The sequence below is a fragment of the Penicillium subrubescens genome (genome assembly GCF_028828155.1).
Source record: "Penicillium subrubescens strain IBT 31985 chromosome Unknown utg000007l_segment0_segment0, whole genome shotgun sequence".
Lineage (NCBI taxonomy): Eukaryota > Fungi > Ascomycota > Eurotiomycetes > Eurotiales > Aspergillaceae > Penicillium > Penicillium subrubescens.
The window spans coordinates 1,620,042-1,639,324 of record NW_026643157.1 but is presented as its reverse complement, the minus strand read 5'-3'; the positions used below and the strand labels follow the sequence as shown (position 1 = coordinate 1,639,324).

General features: G+C 50.0%; 6 protein-coding genes across 6 annotated transcripts; 3 read left to right on the top strand and 3 right to left on the bottom strand.

Annotated features, from left to right (window-relative positions):
- Positions 1-58: 58 nt before the first annotated feature.
- N7473_010362 (MFS transporter) lies at positions 59-1,836 on the bottom strand (the record flags this gene model as incomplete). The annotated part of the gene is made up of 5 exons (XM_057156301.1): positions 59-381; positions 435-1,034; positions 1,091-1,503; positions 1,561-1,622; positions 1,675-1,836. The coding sequence occupies 5 exons, from the start codon at positions 1,834-1,836 to the stop codon at positions 59-61; spliced, it is 1,560 nt and encodes a 519-aa protein (XP_057004956.1).
- A 1,300-nt stretch (positions 1,837-3,136) lies between these two features.
- N7473_010361 (alpha-amylase) lies at positions 3,137-5,034 on the bottom strand (the record flags this gene model as incomplete). The annotated part of the gene is made up of 9 exons (XM_057156300.1): positions 3,137-3,393; positions 3,441-3,663; positions 3,725-3,745; positions 3,795-3,818; positions 3,876-4,213; positions 4,276-4,470; positions 4,526-4,633; positions 4,738-4,932; positions 4,998-5,034. 9 exons carry the CDS (start codon positions 5,032-5,034, stop codon positions 3,137-3,139), a joined length of 1,398 nt encoding a protein of 465 aa, XP_057004955.1.
- Positions 5,035-10,624: 5,590 nt separating this feature from the next.
- N7473_010360 (uncharacterized protein) lies at positions 10,625-10,807 on the top strand (the record flags this gene model as incomplete). Its single annotated transcript, XM_057156299.1, has 1 exon — positions 10,625-10,807. One exon carries the CDS (start codon positions 10,625-10,627, stop codon positions 10,805-10,807), a length of 183 nt encoding a protein of 60 aa, XP_057004954.1.
- A 380-nt stretch (positions 10,808-11,187) lies between these two features.
- N7473_010359 (NAD(P)-dependent alcohol dehydrogenase) lies at positions 11,188-12,448 on the top strand (the record flags this gene model as incomplete). Its single annotated transcript, XM_057156298.1, has 2 exons — positions 11,188-12,153; positions 12,210-12,448. The coding sequence occupies 2 exons, from the start codon at positions 11,188-11,190 to the stop codon at positions 12,411-12,413; spliced, it is 1,170 nt and encodes a 389-aa protein (XP_057004953.1). The 3' UTR covers positions 12,414-12,448.
- A 732-nt stretch (positions 12,449-13,180) lies between these two features.
- Positions 13,181-14,978, bottom strand: N7473_010358 (flavin-containing monooxygenase; the record flags this gene model as incomplete). The annotated part of the gene is given in 3 exon segments (XM_057156297.1): positions 13,181-14,179; positions 14,198-14,646; positions 14,726-14,978. The coding sequence occupies 3 exon segments, from the start codon at positions 14,976-14,978 to the stop codon at positions 13,181-13,183; spliced, it is 1,701 nt and encodes a 566-aa protein (XP_057004952.1).
- Positions 14,979-15,501: 523 nt separating this feature from the next.
- On the top strand, positions 15,502-18,083 carry N7473_010357 (Zn(II)2Cys6 transcription factor; the record flags this gene model as incomplete). Its single annotated transcript, XM_057156296.1, has 9 exons — positions 15,502-15,536; positions 15,592-15,620; positions 15,679-15,890; positions 16,093-16,848; positions 16,911-16,998; positions 17,074-17,409; positions 17,465-17,556; positions 17,683-17,738; positions 17,798-18,083. 9 exons carry the CDS (start codon positions 15,502-15,504, stop codon positions 18,081-18,083), a joined length of 1,890 nt encoding a protein of 629 aa, XP_057004951.1.
- Between the last annotated feature and the right edge of the window lie 1,200 nt (positions 18,084-19,283).

Sequence of the window (19,283 nt, the reverse complement as noted above, 5' to 3'; positions counted from 1 at the left end):
TTCCTTTGGCGTTGATTGACCATCTTGTGACAAGCTTCAGATCGGAAACTCATCATCCTCAAATGCTGTGCCTTCCACGGGACTCGAGAGGGAACAGCACGGCAAGAACTCCGGCCATTCCTAGAAGCGCAGCACACACGTAAATCGGGATTGAGCTGGCAGTAGACGTAAAGGCACCAATCAACGCCGATACCATGCCCATAAGCCGATTGAGCGCAACAGCGATGCCATTGCCGGTACCTCGGTGCGCGGACGGTAGGATCTCGACAGTGTACGCGTAGAGTGTGGCGTAGTACATGTTGATTGTAATCGAGATTGCGCAGGCAAATCCCAGATTTTGTGCGCTTGTACGAACCGCGGTATAGCCGAAGAAGAAAGCCACTAGTAATTGTTCAGCGGAAGCCACTAGCTGCGACTACTCGATTTCTACTCACTTGTGATGAATGCGCCGATGGCCATTGTCCATCGTCTCCCAAGAATGGGAACCTCTGACATGAATGCTGCAATTATTGGACCAGGGATGGCGCAGAGATTGGTAATTGCATAGTTGCGCCATGTGAGATTAGGTGAAGTCTCCCCAGCCGAGGCGTTTCGAGACGCCAGGTACTCAGGTAGGTAAACATAGTACAAAGCGTACCCTAGCCCGATAAGTGCCCATGAAAACCACACGAGTGACGTTGAGAGAGTCATGATTCGGGTCGAGAATAGCCCTCGCACGTGCACAACCAACTCAGAAAAGGAGGCTCTATTTTCGGCATGGGCGCTGCGAATCTGGCCACAGGCTTGGAGTTGCTCTAGGGTGAGCTGGCAAGGTCGATGATGCTTCCGAGCTAGATTCTGGAGCGTTTGAATAACCTCTTCATCCATGCCTTGGCAGAGAAGAAACTTTGGGGTCTCGTGGAATCGTATCACGAGTACTCGAGCAATACTGAGGACGAAGACAATAGCTCCGCAGGTGTAGAATAGGTATCTCCATCCCATGTTGTTGGCATTGGTGCACGGAACAGTGCCATCCGTGGGGCAGCTGTAGTTTGCTGTCTAAATATCAGCAGGAGCAGGGAGCAAGATGGGACAGAAATCAAATACTCACACATGAATGGCCAGGCGACCAGACCGGCCACAGTCTGCCCAACTCCCCACCAGCCCGCTAGAAGGGTGAGGAGCCATTGCTTGTTCGAGGGGAGATATTCGAGAAAGACAGTGGTGTCAAGCACCAAATTTCCTCCAGAGCCGAAAGCCGAAATTGCGACCAAAGTAGCCCAGGCCGGGTAGTTCGGCGCAGCTCCTGCGGTGATGGCAAAAATCGCACTGGTGAACAGAGAAAAGTTGAAGGCCCATTTTCGACCTATGATGTCGGCTGTGCTACCCCAGAATAAGGCACCCACTAGCAATGCAAGATAAAAGCCCAGTTGAGCACCCCTGGTAAATTTCGGAGGGTACTGAGCCACCACCTGGTCGGCGGATATGCTCATAAGGAATAGTAATAGTGAGTCAACTCCGTAGCTGTTGATCATACATCAGAATCGTGTGGACCCGTGTCTAGTAGTCAAGTTCACGCACCCGAATCCGTTGAGAAAGAACAACTTCGTGTGGTAAGGAGTAAACCCGATTTCATCGATTGCCTGTGCCGTTAACATAGTTTTGACAATGGAATATTCTATTGAGAAAACTTACGTCATTGACAAGATGCATTTTCGTTGCCAGGGCCTGGTCAACCTGGCCGAGTGACAACATGTCATCAGTGCCAGCGACGGCAGAGCTTGAGGCAACCGCTGTCACATCCTGGCCGTCCTCTTCTGGTTGGGCCCCACCCATCTTATCGATCTTGGTCACCATTTCAGTTTGTTTCAAAATGAAATGCTTCTTTTGCTCTCCCGCAGGATGGTAGAGGAAGGAAAGAGGCCGACTGAGGGCATTCAATGTGATGTGAAGCGGAAGTGTAACGTGAACAGTGTACTGGTGTTGGATGGTTTTATAGACCTCCAGTTTGAACATTCATTAGCCAGACACCTAGATAAAGAGTGGGGCACACGACTTGGTTCTGGGGTGCAATGTTCTCTGGGGAGAGGTTGCCGTTCCTTACCTCATATCAAGGGCCTGCCACTCGCTGGCGATACCGACAAGCCAGCCCACAACATTCAAGTGGAGATTGATAAAGGATGCGGGCACGAATCAGTTGAGGTAGATCTTGAGGAACCCAATATGGAGCTATCGTAGATTCGTAGGTGCTTGTCAAGAGTGGAGTACTATCCGTTGGTGTGAGCTCCACTCCCCGCTCATGTGACCGGCAGGTGCCGACGGTCCACGGGGAACTATAACTAGCACATGAAACATTACATATCCTAGATAGTTTGTGAGTAAGATGTATGGAGTGGCACGCGACTAACTTACTAGATTGAGCTCCTTTGAGATAAGGCTTTGCAGCACAAGTGCGGAGTTCAGCAAGAACCACCGCCATCTCCCTTGGAGTCAAACCCCCTTGATTCACAGCAACACGAGACATCCCCGAATGAACTTGAACCAAAATGGGTAATTCCCAAAGATATGGCGCGCCATACAAGATTACGAAAAATCAGCTGATTCTCCAGGCATGCGTTAATAGCTCTCGCGGAAATCATGTTTGATAATCAAGGCTAGGCAACTTAGTCTCAAATCAGTCTAACCAACTCTAGGCGATTCATGTATTCGAAGGCACAGTCAGTACTCGGGTTTCTAGTCTTGTATTTGTCAACCCAATTATACTTTATGATCAAAGAGAATTGAGTATTCGAGACCGGGATGCAACAGGAAAAACGTCGGGGCTGAGCCAAATCTAGTTAGTGGAAATCCAGCATGCTTTAGCTGGTCAACTTCATCTCCGCTCCTATGCTCAACAGCTATAAGTTTGAAGTTCCACAATTGTAGAACACACATTGGGCAGTAAAATTCCTTTATCTATCGAATATCAAGGGCGTCGACAAGAAGACCCCCAAAGTCGTGAACCAACCAATCGAGGTTATCAAATTTAAAATTCAAGGCACCTCAAGAACCTTTCAGCTCTATCAAAGGCCGTAGATATTAGTATTACTCTAAGATAATACTTCATGTCAGTGATCTTGTCCAAGCGGAAGCCTGGTCGCGGAAATATGGACTCTACTCACAAGGGCCGGGAAAGCTTTCTCCTCCCATTGGCCTTATTGTTAACCCATACACTGACGCTTTTTGTAGATACCGGGAACATCCCATATCCCCGAGTGTTAATAAACACAGTTCCAATGCACCACTCGAGTACATCTGTCCATTCCTCTCCTTCGTGCCTGACTCCCACGTACATCCGCTTGTAAGTCGCTCCCATGTTGCTAATGACACACGCAAGGCCATCTGTGAAATATTCATTCCCATAACGCACGAAACCTGCATATATTAGTGCGTCGAGTCTGACGCTGTGATAACTTGCTTACCAATGCAATTTTTCTTCTCAAAGTAATCCCGTTGATCTCCGTAGGCATATAGCTTGCGGGCACGCATCAAAACAGGGAGTTTCCCCATGCAGGATGGCATTGAAGCAGCCCCAGCACCTTCCTTAGTTCCGTAAAGATCGCCATAAAAGACGCATGGCTGTCCTTGAGCTCGGAGAAGAATCAATGCGTAGGCAATCGGCTTGAAGAATGGGGCGATTACCGTCTGTGGTATTACATTAGCACCAATTTATGGACTGAATGTCCAGACATCTTATGGAACTTACCTCTAGAGACTGTCCAAGTTGCTATGAAATGTAAGCAAGAATCTAATTATATCAAGTTCCAATGGCTTACAGTGTCATGATTTCCCACAAATGTCTAATGGAAGTACCAAAACTTAGTATAGCATAGAATGAATCAATCGGAGAGACTTACCACTGCATGTGCCGGGTTCTGTTCCACCAATGTGCCTCGAAATATCTCACGAAGGTCACTCCCTTCTGTCTTTGAAGTCACCGCAAACCGCCCAAGCAGCGGTACGTCAAACAGAGACACCCCGTATTCCATCACTTTGAGATAGTTGAGCAGATGTCTCACATGTCCTCTCCAGTATTCGCCAACTATAAAATAATCAGCACCGACTGTGTTCCGCAGATGATCGACGAATTGTTTTTGAAATGCAGCAGAAAAGTGCTTAGCCGCGTTAATCCGCATGCCGCTGATTGGCAGCTCCGTCCCAATCCATTCCGCCCATTTGAAGATATCAGCTCGAACTTTCCGATGAGTGTGATCGAGGTTTGCAACATCAAAAAGTCATAGTTCCCATGCTCATCACTGACGTCTTTTGCCCAGTATTTGCGTGGCTTGGCAGTCTTGTATATGGCTTGTTGCTTTCTTGATTCATCCCAATCCACTCCATTGAAGTGTCGGTGGTGGTATTTCATTGTACTGTACTTTCCTTTGCGACCAGGAAAGTCGAATCCAACCCATCCAGAAATCTTCTGGGGCTTTGATGTAACGATGGTTCGATCTGGGTTAGTCTTAGCCTGTCTCGTATTCCCAGGAAACTAGAGTGACCTTGATACCCTTGGGGTCCACCTTCACAGTGGAGAATCTCTCCGTGGAATCCGCACCAGCCTTGTGGTTCAAGACAGCGTCCCAATATATTCCGATACCAACACCACGTGCCGTTACTATCAGGGTCTGCAGGTCCTCCTTTGGTCCCCAACGAGTTGATATAGGCCCCTTTTGATCAAACTCCCGAGATCATATAGGTCATAGACATCATACCCCGTACCAGATGGGACCATTCCCTTGCAACCAGGGGGGATCCAAATATTGTCAACCCCGGCATCCCGAAGACTCGGTAGAGCTATTCTAAGGCGCTGCCAATGCTTCTGATCAGCCGGCACGTGCCATTCAAACCCCTGCATCATCAGCGTATTCTGCGGAGCATCCCATGCCAGCGACTTTTCTGGATCATCTGAGGCTTCTAATTCGGGATTGGTTAATTTCCGTGGCGTCTCTTTGAAGACCTCGAACAGAGGAAAACCTCACCTTCAATCTCCCTCCACTTATTGGTCTCTTCTCGCATTTTCAGACAACAACTCAACAGAGATAACATTGGCTTGTCCACCACATACCTCGGCCAGAATCAAATGGAACCAATACAACGTCTTTCAAGATACGTGAAAGTGAGCGGCAAAAATGACAATCGCAACCTTCGGTCGTAGCCGATATATCGACCCCGAATCCAGCAAGATTCAAATCAGGACTGAGCGGAACTGATGGTAGTGACACGGTACTCTCTGCTGGGAACGCGGGAAGATATATTTACAGCCGGCGGATGTACCAATGGAATGCAAACATAAGACAGCATGCCACGAAAGTGAGACGAGGATTTGCAAGACCATCAATGAAACAGATCCCAATGCTTTGAAACACGGTCACTCAGAATAGCTTCATCTTGATCCGTCCATCCAGGGTCCAAATTGACTGCTTCAGCCTCTCTGTACTAGGTAGTAGGTGCACTGTCTGTACCTCTGCAGGATGTGGATTCCGAGATCCGAAGCTGGTGATTGACCAATGATAGCGAGCGATAGAGCAAAGCCTGATAGATATCCATATTGGTGGGCTATGATTGGTGGAAATCCGAGGGATGGAAAGCAAGCCAGGAGAAACAAAGTCCAGAATGGCGTTTTTTCGGGCATCCGGGCGCGGCGGTCTTGGCGCCAAAACAAGGCGGTCAACCAAATTGGGCCCCATCGATGCCGCCAGGTGTCCACTTGGTGACGTAGCAAATTGTTCCTTTACTTCCTTTTCTGATATTGTAGTTTTTCCATTTGGGCCCGAGCTGCCCGAAGCGGCAACCTCCCAGTCCCGGTTTAGCGCCTGCCCCCACTGCCCCCCGCTACGGTTTAGCGCGGGCCAAACACGGTTTAGCCGTCACGCTAATCCGCAACAGGCACGCTCATCACGTCACCGCCTCGCGACTCGGCCGCCCAGATCTATAAAGCCCAGGTGCGTCGCTCCATCGTCGCCATCCATCCTCTTCGTTTTTTTTTTCCTTTCCTCCCCCCCTTCCAACACTTCCCACATGCGTCCGGTTGGATCGACGATCACGGGCTGATTGCGAGACCCGGCCCACCTGAGGGATTTTCTGGCAACATTGCATCCGGCCTCCACTCGCACCATCCAATCGAACCCCTCTATGACGCTGTGCGTCCCCCCTTCTCCTCCGTGGACCCCGCTCATTCTGATACTCTTCCCGGCCAGGCCCTTTTGCCGACAACAGTGTCTACATTCTACGCGTTCGTATTCTATTCTACTTGGTTGAGCGAAGTTTTGGCCTATCCAATGACTCCTTCACCGAACGGTTCTCTCTTGAGCCTGTCCCAGTAGCCGGTTGCGAGGCGATCCTGGAGAACGGATGCTTTCACTTTCTAGATCAATACGCGCTCCAGAACTTGGAACAGAGTGATTCAGATGACGTGGCACTTCGCTCGCCCACACATCCGAACCACCAGCACTCCTTGGTCTGTCAACTATGGTCCCGCACAGTTTTCGTGAACCTCAAGCCACCTCGTCATCTCCAGCCTGCCTTGAATTATGCGCTGTTTTTGCTATTGGACCTGGATACGAGTCTTGTATGCCCGAAGGGAACGGACAGCGGGCTCACTCGGGAGTGTGACGCGAACTGACTGGCCATGAGCGTCGGATGAGGAATGGCCTCAAGTCGGCCAACGGGATGATGGGTCAAGGCACACAGCGGCGCTCCAGTCAAAGCGGCAGCCTTATGCGCATCTGCTTCCTTATCGGTCACCCCGCTCGGATTCCTGCATCCAGGCGGGTCTGGCGTGGGCAGTGCATACTTTGTCTTTGACAGCAAGAGCCTGGTGGCCAATTGTGAATGACCGCGGGCAATTCTGTTACGTGCCAAACCTTGGAACACAGTCTTCTGATGTTGCATTTGGGCCGGAGCTGAACGAGGAAGCCCCGTCTGTTCTGCAAGACTTCCGGGGGGTTGCGTGGCCAGGTAAGGGCTATGCGGGCACTGAGAAAATCAAATGGCATCTTTGCAGACTAGTCAAGGCGGCGGAAATGTAGGCCAAGTCAAAAGTCTGCCTCGTTGCGCATCATGTTTGCAAGAGACGCACGCTTTCTAGCAATGATTGGAAATAAGCCCCGGAAGTTCCGAGCAGCTGTGAGAAGGAGAAGGAACAAGTAACATGTACCGAGCGGCCCAGGGCCGGCTGATGCTGTCCACTGGCCTGGACCTGGACTCCTGTTTGGGTAGCGTCCAGGAGGTCTTTTTTTTGGGGGAGGGGGGGCTGATTGGATTCACTATAAAAAGAAGTCTTTTTCACCATGTGCTCAGTCTGGCAGCCTCATAATACCAATTTTCCTCTTTTTCGCTTTGTTTATCTCGCTATGTTTTCCCCCTCAGAATTTGCGACCATGCCTGTCATCCTTGATAATATACAATTCTACCATGGTCCATCGAAGTCGGCGAAACCGCGATATCTTGCCTTTAATAGCAACCAGAAAGGATCCGATGCCTTGCTATCGGGCGAGCGACCCCCATTCTCCAATGAACCAGTATCTTCGGCAACAGACGACTCGAAAATGGTCCCGACTTGCTTCCTCCCTCCGGCTGCTGCCAATGCAGAAAATATAACGCGTCGGCATGCGGTTGGGCCGCCTAACTTATTTGACTTCGAACTGGCGAGGTCCTGGGCGGCGGCAACGCCATTGTTAGGTACAATTGAAGCTATCGACAGAGATGCCTGTCCCTCGCTACAGAGGATTGACTGTCACTACCGAGATAACTCGGACGAAAAGATGCCTGGCGACTGTAAGTTTAAGGTCTGAGCTGGCCTACTTTCCAAATTATTAATCGATTTTGGAACACAGCCCCGTCCTCGTTTGGTGCAAATTCAAGCAAAAGCGCGGAGTTCAACGGTTCAGACGTCTTCCAGAGATCCCAATCAAGTTGCACGACTCCTCTACAGCATCCACAGACCCCATCTCTCGCGGTTCTTTCACCGGATGCTGCAATTTCGCACCCTGGGATTATGCAATCGCATGTGGAGGAAGATGTTCAGTGGGCACGAAATCAACCTTCATACCTCACGTACTTGGAATCCTCTAGTCCTGCCCGTGCTTGGGATATATCCGATGTGTCTACTGCATTTGGCGAACATTCTTCTAACACTCCGCTCTCTTCCGTGTTATCCTGCTCAGGTGTTGCAATCAATAATGAAAACGACACGAGCTCCTGCATTCCTTCACTGGAGCCGGACGATTGTCCCAACGACCGTTCGGATGACTATGAAGAAGCAAGCCAGGCCAGATTGATTCCAGATTGTTCCCCCAGAACCGTGGATGAGCTAAGTCCTTCTGGACCGGCCGATCCGCTGCACGTTAACATGTCCGATCCGATGGATCTCGAAGAAGCAGACGGGCGCGAGTCTGGCAATTCTCATTCGAGAACACCTAGCATTCAGTGCGCCAAGAGTCCAAGTTTGGATAAGCCCAGAAAATGCAACAAAAAGGAACGTCTAACGCCCCGGACCAGAAAAGAAGACACGACTCGTGAGTGCTACCCGTCTGTCGCAGTGGTTATTCCTCCGCCACGGCCGAGACCTGTATGGAGTCTACGCTTAAGGCCAAAACCTGTTGCATTAGATGCATATGAGAGCGGAAGTAGCGAGGACGTTGATGATTCCTCGGACGAAGACTACATGACCGATACGATCCGAACAGAAATTCCACACTTTAAGGACTCCGCGGAGGAGAAACACGGTCCTCCAAGTAAGACCGCTTCTTACTATCCCAGCGAAACGTCCTTTAGTTCATCGACTACGCATTGCGGCGATAGCCGCGACATTGTTGGGCGGGCAATTCTTACCATTGAGACCCAGGGATCGGAGCCCACTTTCTTCTTCACTCTCGTGCCCGACCATGTCCGCTCGACATCATATGTTCCCGCGCACAGTCCTCCCCGCAGCTCGGAGAAAGCAGGTAGGGTTTCAAAGCGGTCAACGAGCATAAGCCGTTCAACTTGCAGGAAAAGTAAATGCCAGCGCTATTCAACCTCCGAGAATGAGTTGTTAGTGAGGTTGAAAGAGGAAGGGCGTTTAACATGGAAGGAAATAGCGGACCATTTTCCTGGCCGCAAGTTGTCTGCTCTGCAGGTTCACTATTCTACCAAGTTAAGGCACCAAAGGGCCAAGAGAAGCCGCCCGCAAAGTCGCAGGCGCAAAAAGAAATGATTCAAATGCATATTGCCATGGAAGCTGTCACAATCAAAAGCATCCGTCGTCTTTGTATCTAATGCCGCTCCCACTAAGCTAGTAGTTATCTGGCGACACTGTCCGTGACCGACGTATATCCTTCCCGCTTTCTAATTATAGGTGGAATCACCCACGTGATATGGTCGTCAAGCTCTCGTGAAAGGTCCTAGATAGATGAACACTGTGGGTCCGTCTTCATGCGCAAGCTCACGAGTATGGGATGTGTCGTTACTAAGTAGAGGTGTACAAAATTCAGCGATAGGATTAAGAGGAAAGGGGTGAATGAGTGAAAGGGCGACCGTCCTTTTTTTCCTTCTTACCCTGGAGTTGGCACTAGGAGGGGACCCAAATGTCTTCGTAAGGAGTTAGAAGGTGAGCCGAGAAAACCAGTCACTCACCCAACTACTAACCTGCCAGGGCGAGGCTTATCTGCGGCAGATAGTCGGGTGGCTGCCGCCCGGGTGAGTTTAGGGTGAGCGCCGCTTTAAGGTCGTGCGACCAGGGTGAGATAGGGTGAGTGCGCAATAGACAGGGTGAGAAGCCGGGTGAGAGCGGGTGATTCTCACCCTCCGTCGCGCGACCACCGCACTGACCCTCCCAGCTGGGCTCAGAAACAGTGTTATTGGCTTACCTTGGCCTGGCTGAAACCGCGGTCTCTTGGCACTTGCATATACCGTTGAATCCCAACCCAGGATTGGCCAAATTAACGGCGAGGCTGACTTCAATGTCGCCTTGGGCCAAAGTAGTTTGCTTGATGTCCCGGCCACCAGCATGATCTGGACAACAATCAACATCTGTATGGCATAGCTAACTTCCGCGGGTTGACATGTCCACATCACGTGGCAACACCTGTGTTGTCCATCTTCGACCTGCTTGTGAGCACCAGCTCGTACTTAAGCCGCGTGCCTATGGTCAATCATGGTTTTACAACGGCTAGCATACGCAGAAAAGTCGTGAGATACACCAGCACCAACTCAATGACTGCTGATAGCTAATCAATACCACGTGACTCTTCCACTATGTCCACTCCTAGCATAAAGGAAACTCCTTAAACTTCTCTAGACCTCTCACGTCTCCTATGGCAGCTTGATTTACTCCCCCCAGGAATATGTTCTTATGCCTCCTCTCTCGCACCACAACTAACGAAAAAAAAGCTGTTGTGTATATTCTTTACATGGTCGTGACCTCAATCAAGGCATGAAATGCAACAAGCGGTAGGGACAGGTTGGATCAATTGAGAGCCAGAACATACGAAGCTTCATATATATTCATTGCAGCCCTCGCTCCCTATGGCTAGGTTTACCACTCATGCTGTAGGGGAACTCAATGTGGATAAGCGGAAGCCACATTCGGCGAGTGGCAATGAAGTCCAGCTAGATTGCTCTAATCATGTATTCACCAAGCTGTACAGCTCACGTCTCCAGAGTGACCACCGCTGGGCTGATTGCAAAGGTTTTCAAGCAGATGAAATGCTTTGAGGACAAGGTCATGGTGCTTTCACAACTTCTGCACCAACGGCAGCGCCGACGGCAGGGGTTTGAGCCCTTCAATTTGAGTCGTGACGATACATGACAATAGAGCCAAAGGATGATCCAAACCCGACGCCTTCACCGGGACGCGTCTTCACATAGCCGGCTGCCCATTGACAGAGCCGGTACACTTGATCAGGTTAATGGAAAGAATGGCAAGTGGAAGCACAGGTGGGTCATCCATCATGAGGCTCTTGGAACGTATCCAAATCAGGCAAGCCGTAACGCTCCCCACGATTCGATTCTAGTCGGGAAGCGCGTTTGGAGAATTCAAGTGACGAAGAAAAGAGGGAACACCTGTCTATTAGGCAGTCCCTACCCCGAGGATTGGGAATGCAGCCGCTGCTATCGACCAATGTGCGTACTACTTAAGAGGTGCATTAGGCCGTAGAGCTCACATTCATATTTCAAAACTTGTTAGTAATGGCAGCGTCATCTGTTCACGTTGATCAGCTCTTCCCTATCGATGGATCCGTCACGAAGTCGCGAGACCGCTTGATCATTAAGACTTCGCATCCCAATCCATCATTGCAGGTTACTGCCGACCACCAGCTCAAATCGGTCGAAGCACCAGTCTATGCCCCACGTGAGGGAGAAGTCCTTGTCCACATCAAAGCCACCGGTATCTGTGGATCAGATATTCATTTCTGGAAGACCGGTCGTATTGGATCGCTTATCTTCGAGGACGACTGCATTATCGGACATGAGGCATCGGGGATTGTGTTGAAGTGCGGCGAAGGAGTGACCAACCTCAAGCCTGGTGATCGCGTCGCGATGGAGCCCGGAGTGCCTTGTGAGCAATGCTTCTTGTGCAATGAGGGTCGGTATAACTTGTGTGAGGATGTTCGATTTGCGGGTGTTTACCCCCACGCCGGCTCAATTCAACGCTACAAGATACACCCCGCTAAGTGGTTGCATAAGCTGCCTGATAATGTCAGCTTTGCCGAGGGTGCTCTTCTCGAGCCTCTCTCGGTTGTCATGCATGGTATTAAGACGACGGGTCTCAGTCTCGGCCGAGGGGTTGTTGTATGCGGCGCTGGGCCTATTGGTTTGATTGCACTGGCCGCAGCTCGTGCTTCGGGAGCTCATCCTATTGCTATCACCGACTTGGAACCCTCACGATTGGCATTTGCTAGAGAGCTAGTTCCTTCTTGTATGACCTATCAGGTGGACCTCAATAAGGACGCTGCTGGTAATGCCCAAGCTCTCCGGGCGTTGTTCGGGGCCTCGGAGTATGATGCTCCCGAGACAGTCCTCGAGTGCACCGGCGTGGAAAGCAGTGTATGCACGGCTGCATATACGGCTCGTCGTGGAGGTACAGTAATGGTTATTGGGGTGGGAAAAGCGACCATGAATAACCTTCCGTTCATGCACATCTCTCTCGCCGAGGTAGGTCATTATAAAAATTTCTCAAGTCTTATGTCGATGGTTACTAATTACTTCAGATCGACCTGCGTTTCATAAACCGCTATAGGGATACCTGGCCATCAGCCATTCAGTGCTTGAGTGGTGGAATTCTGGACTTGAAGAAGCTTGTCTCGCATGTGTTCCCCCTTGTGAAGGCGGAAGACGCGTTGCATCTCTGTGCTGATACGCGGAATGGCAGCGTTAAGGTGTTGGTTGTTGATGAGCAGGATGCATCACTGTGAAAGTGTTGGACAGTAGGCAAATACTGAATACTCACATTTGAAGCTATAGCTAGTTCTGTCAATAGCCGGATTTCCGCAGTCGCCATAAAGATCCTATTGTTCGTCTCATCCAAATGGGATCACGTAATGAAACTAGGGTGATTCACTGTGAGATCGGTTATTACAAGACATGGATAGACTTTAATCGACTTCGAAGCTCACGATGGCCGGCTCCTCTTTCCAAATACGGACGTGATGGCCGGGCTCGTCCCGACAGTAGTCAATGCGAGCGAAGATAGTGGTTCAAGAGTCAACAAGAAATCTCTAGAAAAGTTGTCAGTGCTATTTAACGAGCATCAGTCCGAAGGACGAGCTTTAAACAGAAGCAATCAATCACTAACCCTCCTGGGTCTTAGCCACCAAAGCTCCCTGCACGTCGGGATTTAGCGCAAAGTAAATCCCGTAATCTTCGATAGAGACTGCGGACAATAATATTTCTTCATAGGACCATGTGATCACCCTCAGAGCAGGTCATCGGACAAACACTGTAACTTACGAAGCAAGGCTAATATAAACAAGCCGCTGATCCAGGACATGTGAGATCTTCTCAATCGAAAGCTACGACAACGAAACATGATTTTGACGAGAAAAATGAAAGTCTTAGATTGAAATATACAATGTGCGACTTCCGCTTCTATTGATTTATTTAATGACCCTTCGGCAAAAGCTGGAAGAAGTAAAGTTCTCACATAACAAAAGCTCCTTGGAAGCTACTGACTTTCTCAAACTCAAAGATAATCCGTAAGCCACTTCCCGCCCGCCAACCAACTTGCTTCCTCAAACATCTTAGCGGTACCCGCGAGCGAGGTAAAGGACCATGTCAATGCACCCAAAGATAAAGCAATTCCAATGATTGTCACGGCGAAACTGTGGTTTGGCTGACTTGCTTTAACTTCGAAGTCTGACCAGCGTGGGAAGATAGTGCGCGCCCAGTACTTATACATGGGGTCGGGGTAGATGAACGTGTTCTTCTTCGTGACGGGGTCCATCCACCAGCTCTGGCAACCGCTGTTGAATACAAGTCCCTGAAGCTTCTTATGTACCCAGGTGAGGTCGCGCTTCTGTGCCATCTGCTTGACCATGATAGAGTCAGCCTGCCCACCCAAGACCTTGCGCAGGAGGCGGCACGAGTAGTTGATCTGACATTCCGAATGGAAGATGACAGAATGCTGACCAGTAGCAGCATTGGGCCCGTATAGAATGAAGAAGTTCGGGAAACCAGTGACTACGGTGCCTTTATAGGCCTCGGCACCGCCAGACGCCTCCCATATCTGATGCAAGTCCCTTTCCCCGACGCCTTTGACCTCGATAGGATGGAGCCACTTCTGAGTGAGAAACCCGGTGGCGTAAATAATAGCATCTGCAGGGTATCGGTCTCCTGCTTCGGTAACCACGTGGTCTGGACCGATCTTGACGACGCGATCCTTGGTCAGGCACATCTGTGGCGAATGCAGCGAAGCGAGGTAGGTTGCAGTGTTGACTCGGCGTTTGCAGCCAGGCTCATAGTTGGGTTTCAAAATCTCACGATATTTCGAGGGAGCATCATTCTCGATATAGGCATGGGTGGCGTCTCGAGTTTGCTGACGCATAGCCCTACCTCTCGCGTTCATGTGGAATGAGAAAAACACGCTCTCCAGTTCCCATGCCAAGAGCAAGCGGTACGCACGAGCTGCAAATGGCACATATTTCATCATCATCTTAAAAGTTTCAGAGTACTTCGGGTTTCCCTACTCAAAATTTAGTACAATGTAAGGACGACGTGGGAAGTGATGGAAGGCCAGGGAGAATATTACTCTTTTCGTCCACCAATGGGCACTTCGAACAAACTGAGTGACACTTCCTTTTGGGCCAACCTCCCTCACCAACTCGGGAACAAACTGGGTGGCTGATGCGCCATTACCCAGGACGACAATGTCTTTTCCTTGAGGTTTCAAAGTGTCATCCCAACGCGCACTGTGGAAGGTTTTGCCCGTGAACGTCTCTGATCCCTCGATTTCAGGAATGAAAGGACGATCCAGTGTGCCAACTGCACTGACTACCACGGGAGCTTCTCTTGTGTACATCTCTCCACTGATTGTGTCCTGAAATGTACACACCCACAAAGATCGAGTGGAGTCCCAGACCAGGTTAAGACACATGGCGTTGAATCGGCAGTGAGGGATGATTTCGTACTCCTCAGCGACAGACATGAAATCTTCCGCCTCCGTCAGCCACATGCGGTCAAAATAGGATGGGAATCTCGGAAGAGAAAGCTTTTGACATCTTGAACTTACATCCATGTAACTCATCACGTCCCGGATACATGGTCGTCCAATCCGGCTTCAAAGCAAAGCTAAAAGAGTAGAAGTGGCTGGGAATATCGCAAGCGCATCCGGGATACCGATTGTGCCACCAGGTTCCCCCGATGTTATCGGATTTCTCATAGATAGTAAAATTGTCATGCCCAAGCATACGCTTCAATTGCACTGCCATACCGAGACCGGAGATGCCTCCACCGATGATGATAACTTCCTTGGACGAGTTCATAGTGCAGGAATCGATTTTCTTGCTGTCGGCGTTCCAGTACTGGGGTTCAGAGAAAGAATGGCACGTTGGACAATGATTTCTGGGGCGAGCGAAGGCAAAATGATATGTGGATGGAGAGAACTATTTATGTTTCATCTTGATGCTTTCAAATGTTTTCATCCTTCTCTGTCGTCTCCCCGGCTCTCCTCTGCCGATGGAGCAATTCAACAGTATAACTCCGGGGTGACAACTTCGCTCATTATCCTGCGGCGGCTGCGCTTGCATTTGCCTGGGTTGGGAGTGCTCCGCCGTAGGCGTCATGCCCCGCAGTTTTCGAATCTGGGGGACGTTGGCCCTCGTATTCTGGAGCCCGCCCCGGTTTGGGTTATGTAATACGGTAAATGGGGGCTGTCACCGCCCCGCGCGCTGGCATAATAGCAACCCCAACCGCTCTTCCTGCAATTGAACATCTCTCTGCATTTCGAGGAGGTTTTATTCTCCCATTACCGAGATAAGCCCGAATCGAGAACTCGGCAGACATCTGATGCGCTCCACACGAACCAGGACGCGGTCTGGATGGTAATGTGCCTCTCCAAAACCAAAATCCACAGCGGCAAACTGATGCTATTAGCAGTCTGCCTTGTCGCAGCCGCCGCAGAAAATGTATCACGAGACTTTGGGTTGTTTGCAGTTAAGCCAATGAACCAGCTAACATAGTCAGGTGACGAAAGGCGCCCCACGTGTCGAAGCTGTGAGACGCGTGGTTATATTTGCCAGTGGGGCCTAAAGGCCTCCTTCCATCCCTCTCGTAGCCTCCGGCTGTCGACTCCCGATAGGGCGACCCTACTAGCTATTGAGAGAGGGCGGCAAACCACGACCGACGAAACACGCGGCAATCATCTGAGTTCGCCCCTGGAGCCTTCCACGTCAATCGTGAGTGTCTCGCAACTCTCCTGCGCTTAATCGTGTTATCTCTCTTTGGCCACCGCAGCATTGCTGCTGCTGCCGCTAGTGATTATATGGGCACATTTTCCCATGGCTTCATCTGTCTGCGCCTAAGCAGTCTCCGAGATGAGCAGCCTATTAGCCCCCATGCTTTTGGAAGAAAGAGCTCTAACCAATAATTCCTGTCTAGATTATAGACGATACAGAGGAAGTAGTCAAGTGCTATCAGGACTGTCATGATGCATCTTCATCAACCGATTCAGAACCCGTCTTGGATGAAGAGCCAACATTAAATGCGATAGACACGACTCTGTGTCCTTCGGGCAACGTGCATTTCCCACTTGGTCTGATCTCACATGACACTATCCAGCCGGACACCACTCTCGACAGGACCCCTGATAACGAGGCCGCCAATGAAAGCTTCCTGCCATCACCTCAGACAGGGACTGTAAGTGGGATTCACGAGGTAGGCGGACTGTCATACAATGATCAGGTATCAGCGGTGCAGTTCGCAGTCAGTCCTGCCTCGTATGTGTTACCATTCTCGTTGGGGCAGGCTGTGTCCCGGAACGCGTCGCCATTACCGGAGCCCTCGAAACCCGTGACAGACGTAGAGTGTGCTCGCTTGGTGTCGTTGTATCTAAGTGAGACTGGAACTTGGTGCGAGACCACCGATTCAGAGAGGCACTTTACCTCGAAAAGCATTTACCAGATGCTGGATTCCAAGCCGTTCCTCGCATCAGCTATTGCCCTAGCGTCTCGGCAGCACGATGCTGTCCAGGACCAGCGGCGATCGGTGACTCTGGAGCTCTATCAGTACACGATTCAGCTCTTACTCCGTCAAGACCCAGATAAAGCAGGCGCCCCGGTATTGGCGACTTGCACTCTTCTTTGCGTCTATGAGATGATGGCGTCATGTGTATGGGAATGGCGGCGTCACTTAAAGGTTTGTATCTACGGCTCCTGGGACATCACTTCTGAACTAACTCAATGCCTTCCTATGAGTAGGGTTGCGCCAGTCTGTTACACAATCGGAAATGGAACGGTTCATGCAGTGGTATCGTTAAGTCTAGTTTTTGGGCCTTTGCCCGAATTGGTACGTAGCAGAGCTGAAGACTAAACGAAGTCCGAACCTTAAGGCGCTCATCTGACCTGGTTCCCCTATACATAGATGTCTGGGCTGCATATATTAGCGGCAAAACAACTCTCATCCCTACCGACTCGTGGGTTGATGATAGTTCTATCCCGTCAGTAGCTGCAAAAGGCAATGTTGATGACTATTGCAATCTCGCGATACTTACTTTTGCTCAAATTGTGAACCTGTTGGCAGACGCCAGGCTTTATGAAAAGGATGGCAGTCCTGTCTACTATTCGGCTGTTGGAAAGCTGTGGGACGCACTGCAAGAGTGGCGACGCCTCCGGCCCAAAGAAGTTTGTCCTCTGCTTAGAGAAAGCTCGAGGGGCTCGAATCCGTTTCCCACTGTGGTATTATCCTGGTCATCTGCTAGTATGTCCGCTCTCCTGCCCCTTTCTTCATTGCAAGCGCGCTAAGGATAAAACAGACTGTGGTAATACTTTCTATCATGCCGGGTGTATCTTACTTCTACAAACTGGCTGCCTCGGGGCGCGGGCTAATGCGTTAGGCGTTGAACGGGTGAGTTTCAATGTGTTCTCGAGCTTTTCTCTCGCTGTCTGATGTTCACGGTTTGAGGATGGAACTGTGATTTGCCTACGCAAATATGAAGACATTTTAAAGCTGACGCCTTAATTCCAATGGTAGGATCCTATTTGGCATGCTCGAGAACTAGGCGGAATCTCCGCTTCCAATATATCCCAGTGTGTACTTTCACTTTGCGACAGGCAGAAAAGAGCTAATTGGATTCTAACTGAGATAGTTCGAATTGGGTAAATCAACTACAACCACTCTACATCGCCGGCACTGTCTTTGCGGACCGGATGGGGATCTGTTTCCGCGACGCACCAAGACAGACCCAGTGGGCCGGTGCCCCTTGGAGAGTGCCAGTGACCCAGCACGTACCTCTAATGGAGATGGATGACATAGATGAGTATAACTCAGAGAAAATCGCGCTTCTGAGACAACTGGCTCGGATTGAGCGTGAGACCGGTTGGAAAACCTCGGACCGGGCGTTGGACTTGAGGAGACTTTGGGGATTTGGGTAATAGCGGCGCTGCTACCTTGCTGCCGTTGAATGATTATATTTGAAACCTGTTTCTCAAGTCCGTGCATGCACTTGTAGGTCGCGGCCGCTAGCTTCAAAGTCATAACATTTGAAGCTACCCACCTTCATTTTGTTTGCTGAGTGGAAGTTGGGCCACCGTGGCTCCTTTATCGCATCAGCTTCATCTCTTAGTATCTCTTTCCATGGCAAAGAGCAACGCTATACTTCCTTATCTAGCTTGAAGCTTGTCAAAGTTAGGCAGCGAAGTACGGTTCGAGTGAACTTGAAGGGGGTTCGGTGGAGATGGCTGTCCACTGGGGCATCCTCGGCCTGCCACTAGAATGGGGCGACGCTCCTAGAGAGGTGAATTTCCTCACATTAACCGCAGAGAAACCTAACAACTTGCGAAACCGCACACGAAACTACAAATCAGAAGCTTGTAGAACTACAACGAGTGCTCTAGAATGGATCTTTCACCAGCAATGTCAACTAGAGCCAGCCACAGATTCGTGCTGGGCACTTCCTTATCAGCATGAAGACGATAGTTGTAACTTTTCAAGCCCGAAGATCTCGTGGAGTTCTCAGAATATACTGGTGTTGTTCAACAACAGGCTGTAGCGGAAGCACGGGCGCTCTTATGGAATGTGAGTTCCAGAACACAGGTCAACCCGACCTCGCCTGAAAGTTCAACTTACCTGGCCCCACTTTTTCACGTGACTCAAGTCAATGCTCAGTTCACCGGGTCCCACTATTTTGCTTATTAAACGTATTAGGAGAGTTATCTGAGCAAGCTGAGATAGTATGGGCTAGTAATCCTGTTGGGCGAATAGACAACGAGATGAGGTCAAGCGGAACCAATCTTGGATGAGAAGGTTGATTGATTGAAGAAAGAACGAATGTGATGGGGCAGGTTGAAATACCCCATAGATGGCGAAGATACACGGTGTTACGAGAACCGTAATGCCGAAGATACCAAATTACTATACAAAAGGCAAAGAAAAGTGGGTCACTCAGTATAACCCCTGTCTAGGTGGTAAGTTACCGCTCCATGTCTCGACAAGAGTTCTTCTAATATTGTGGGTGCCTAAGAGACTTCACGATTCAGAACTAAGTTTATTTGTCTTTTGCCCTGTTGCTCGTCCCACATGTTGTATTTTACGCCAAATAAAATTTGGATCAACACCCTCCCGGAGTGATACGA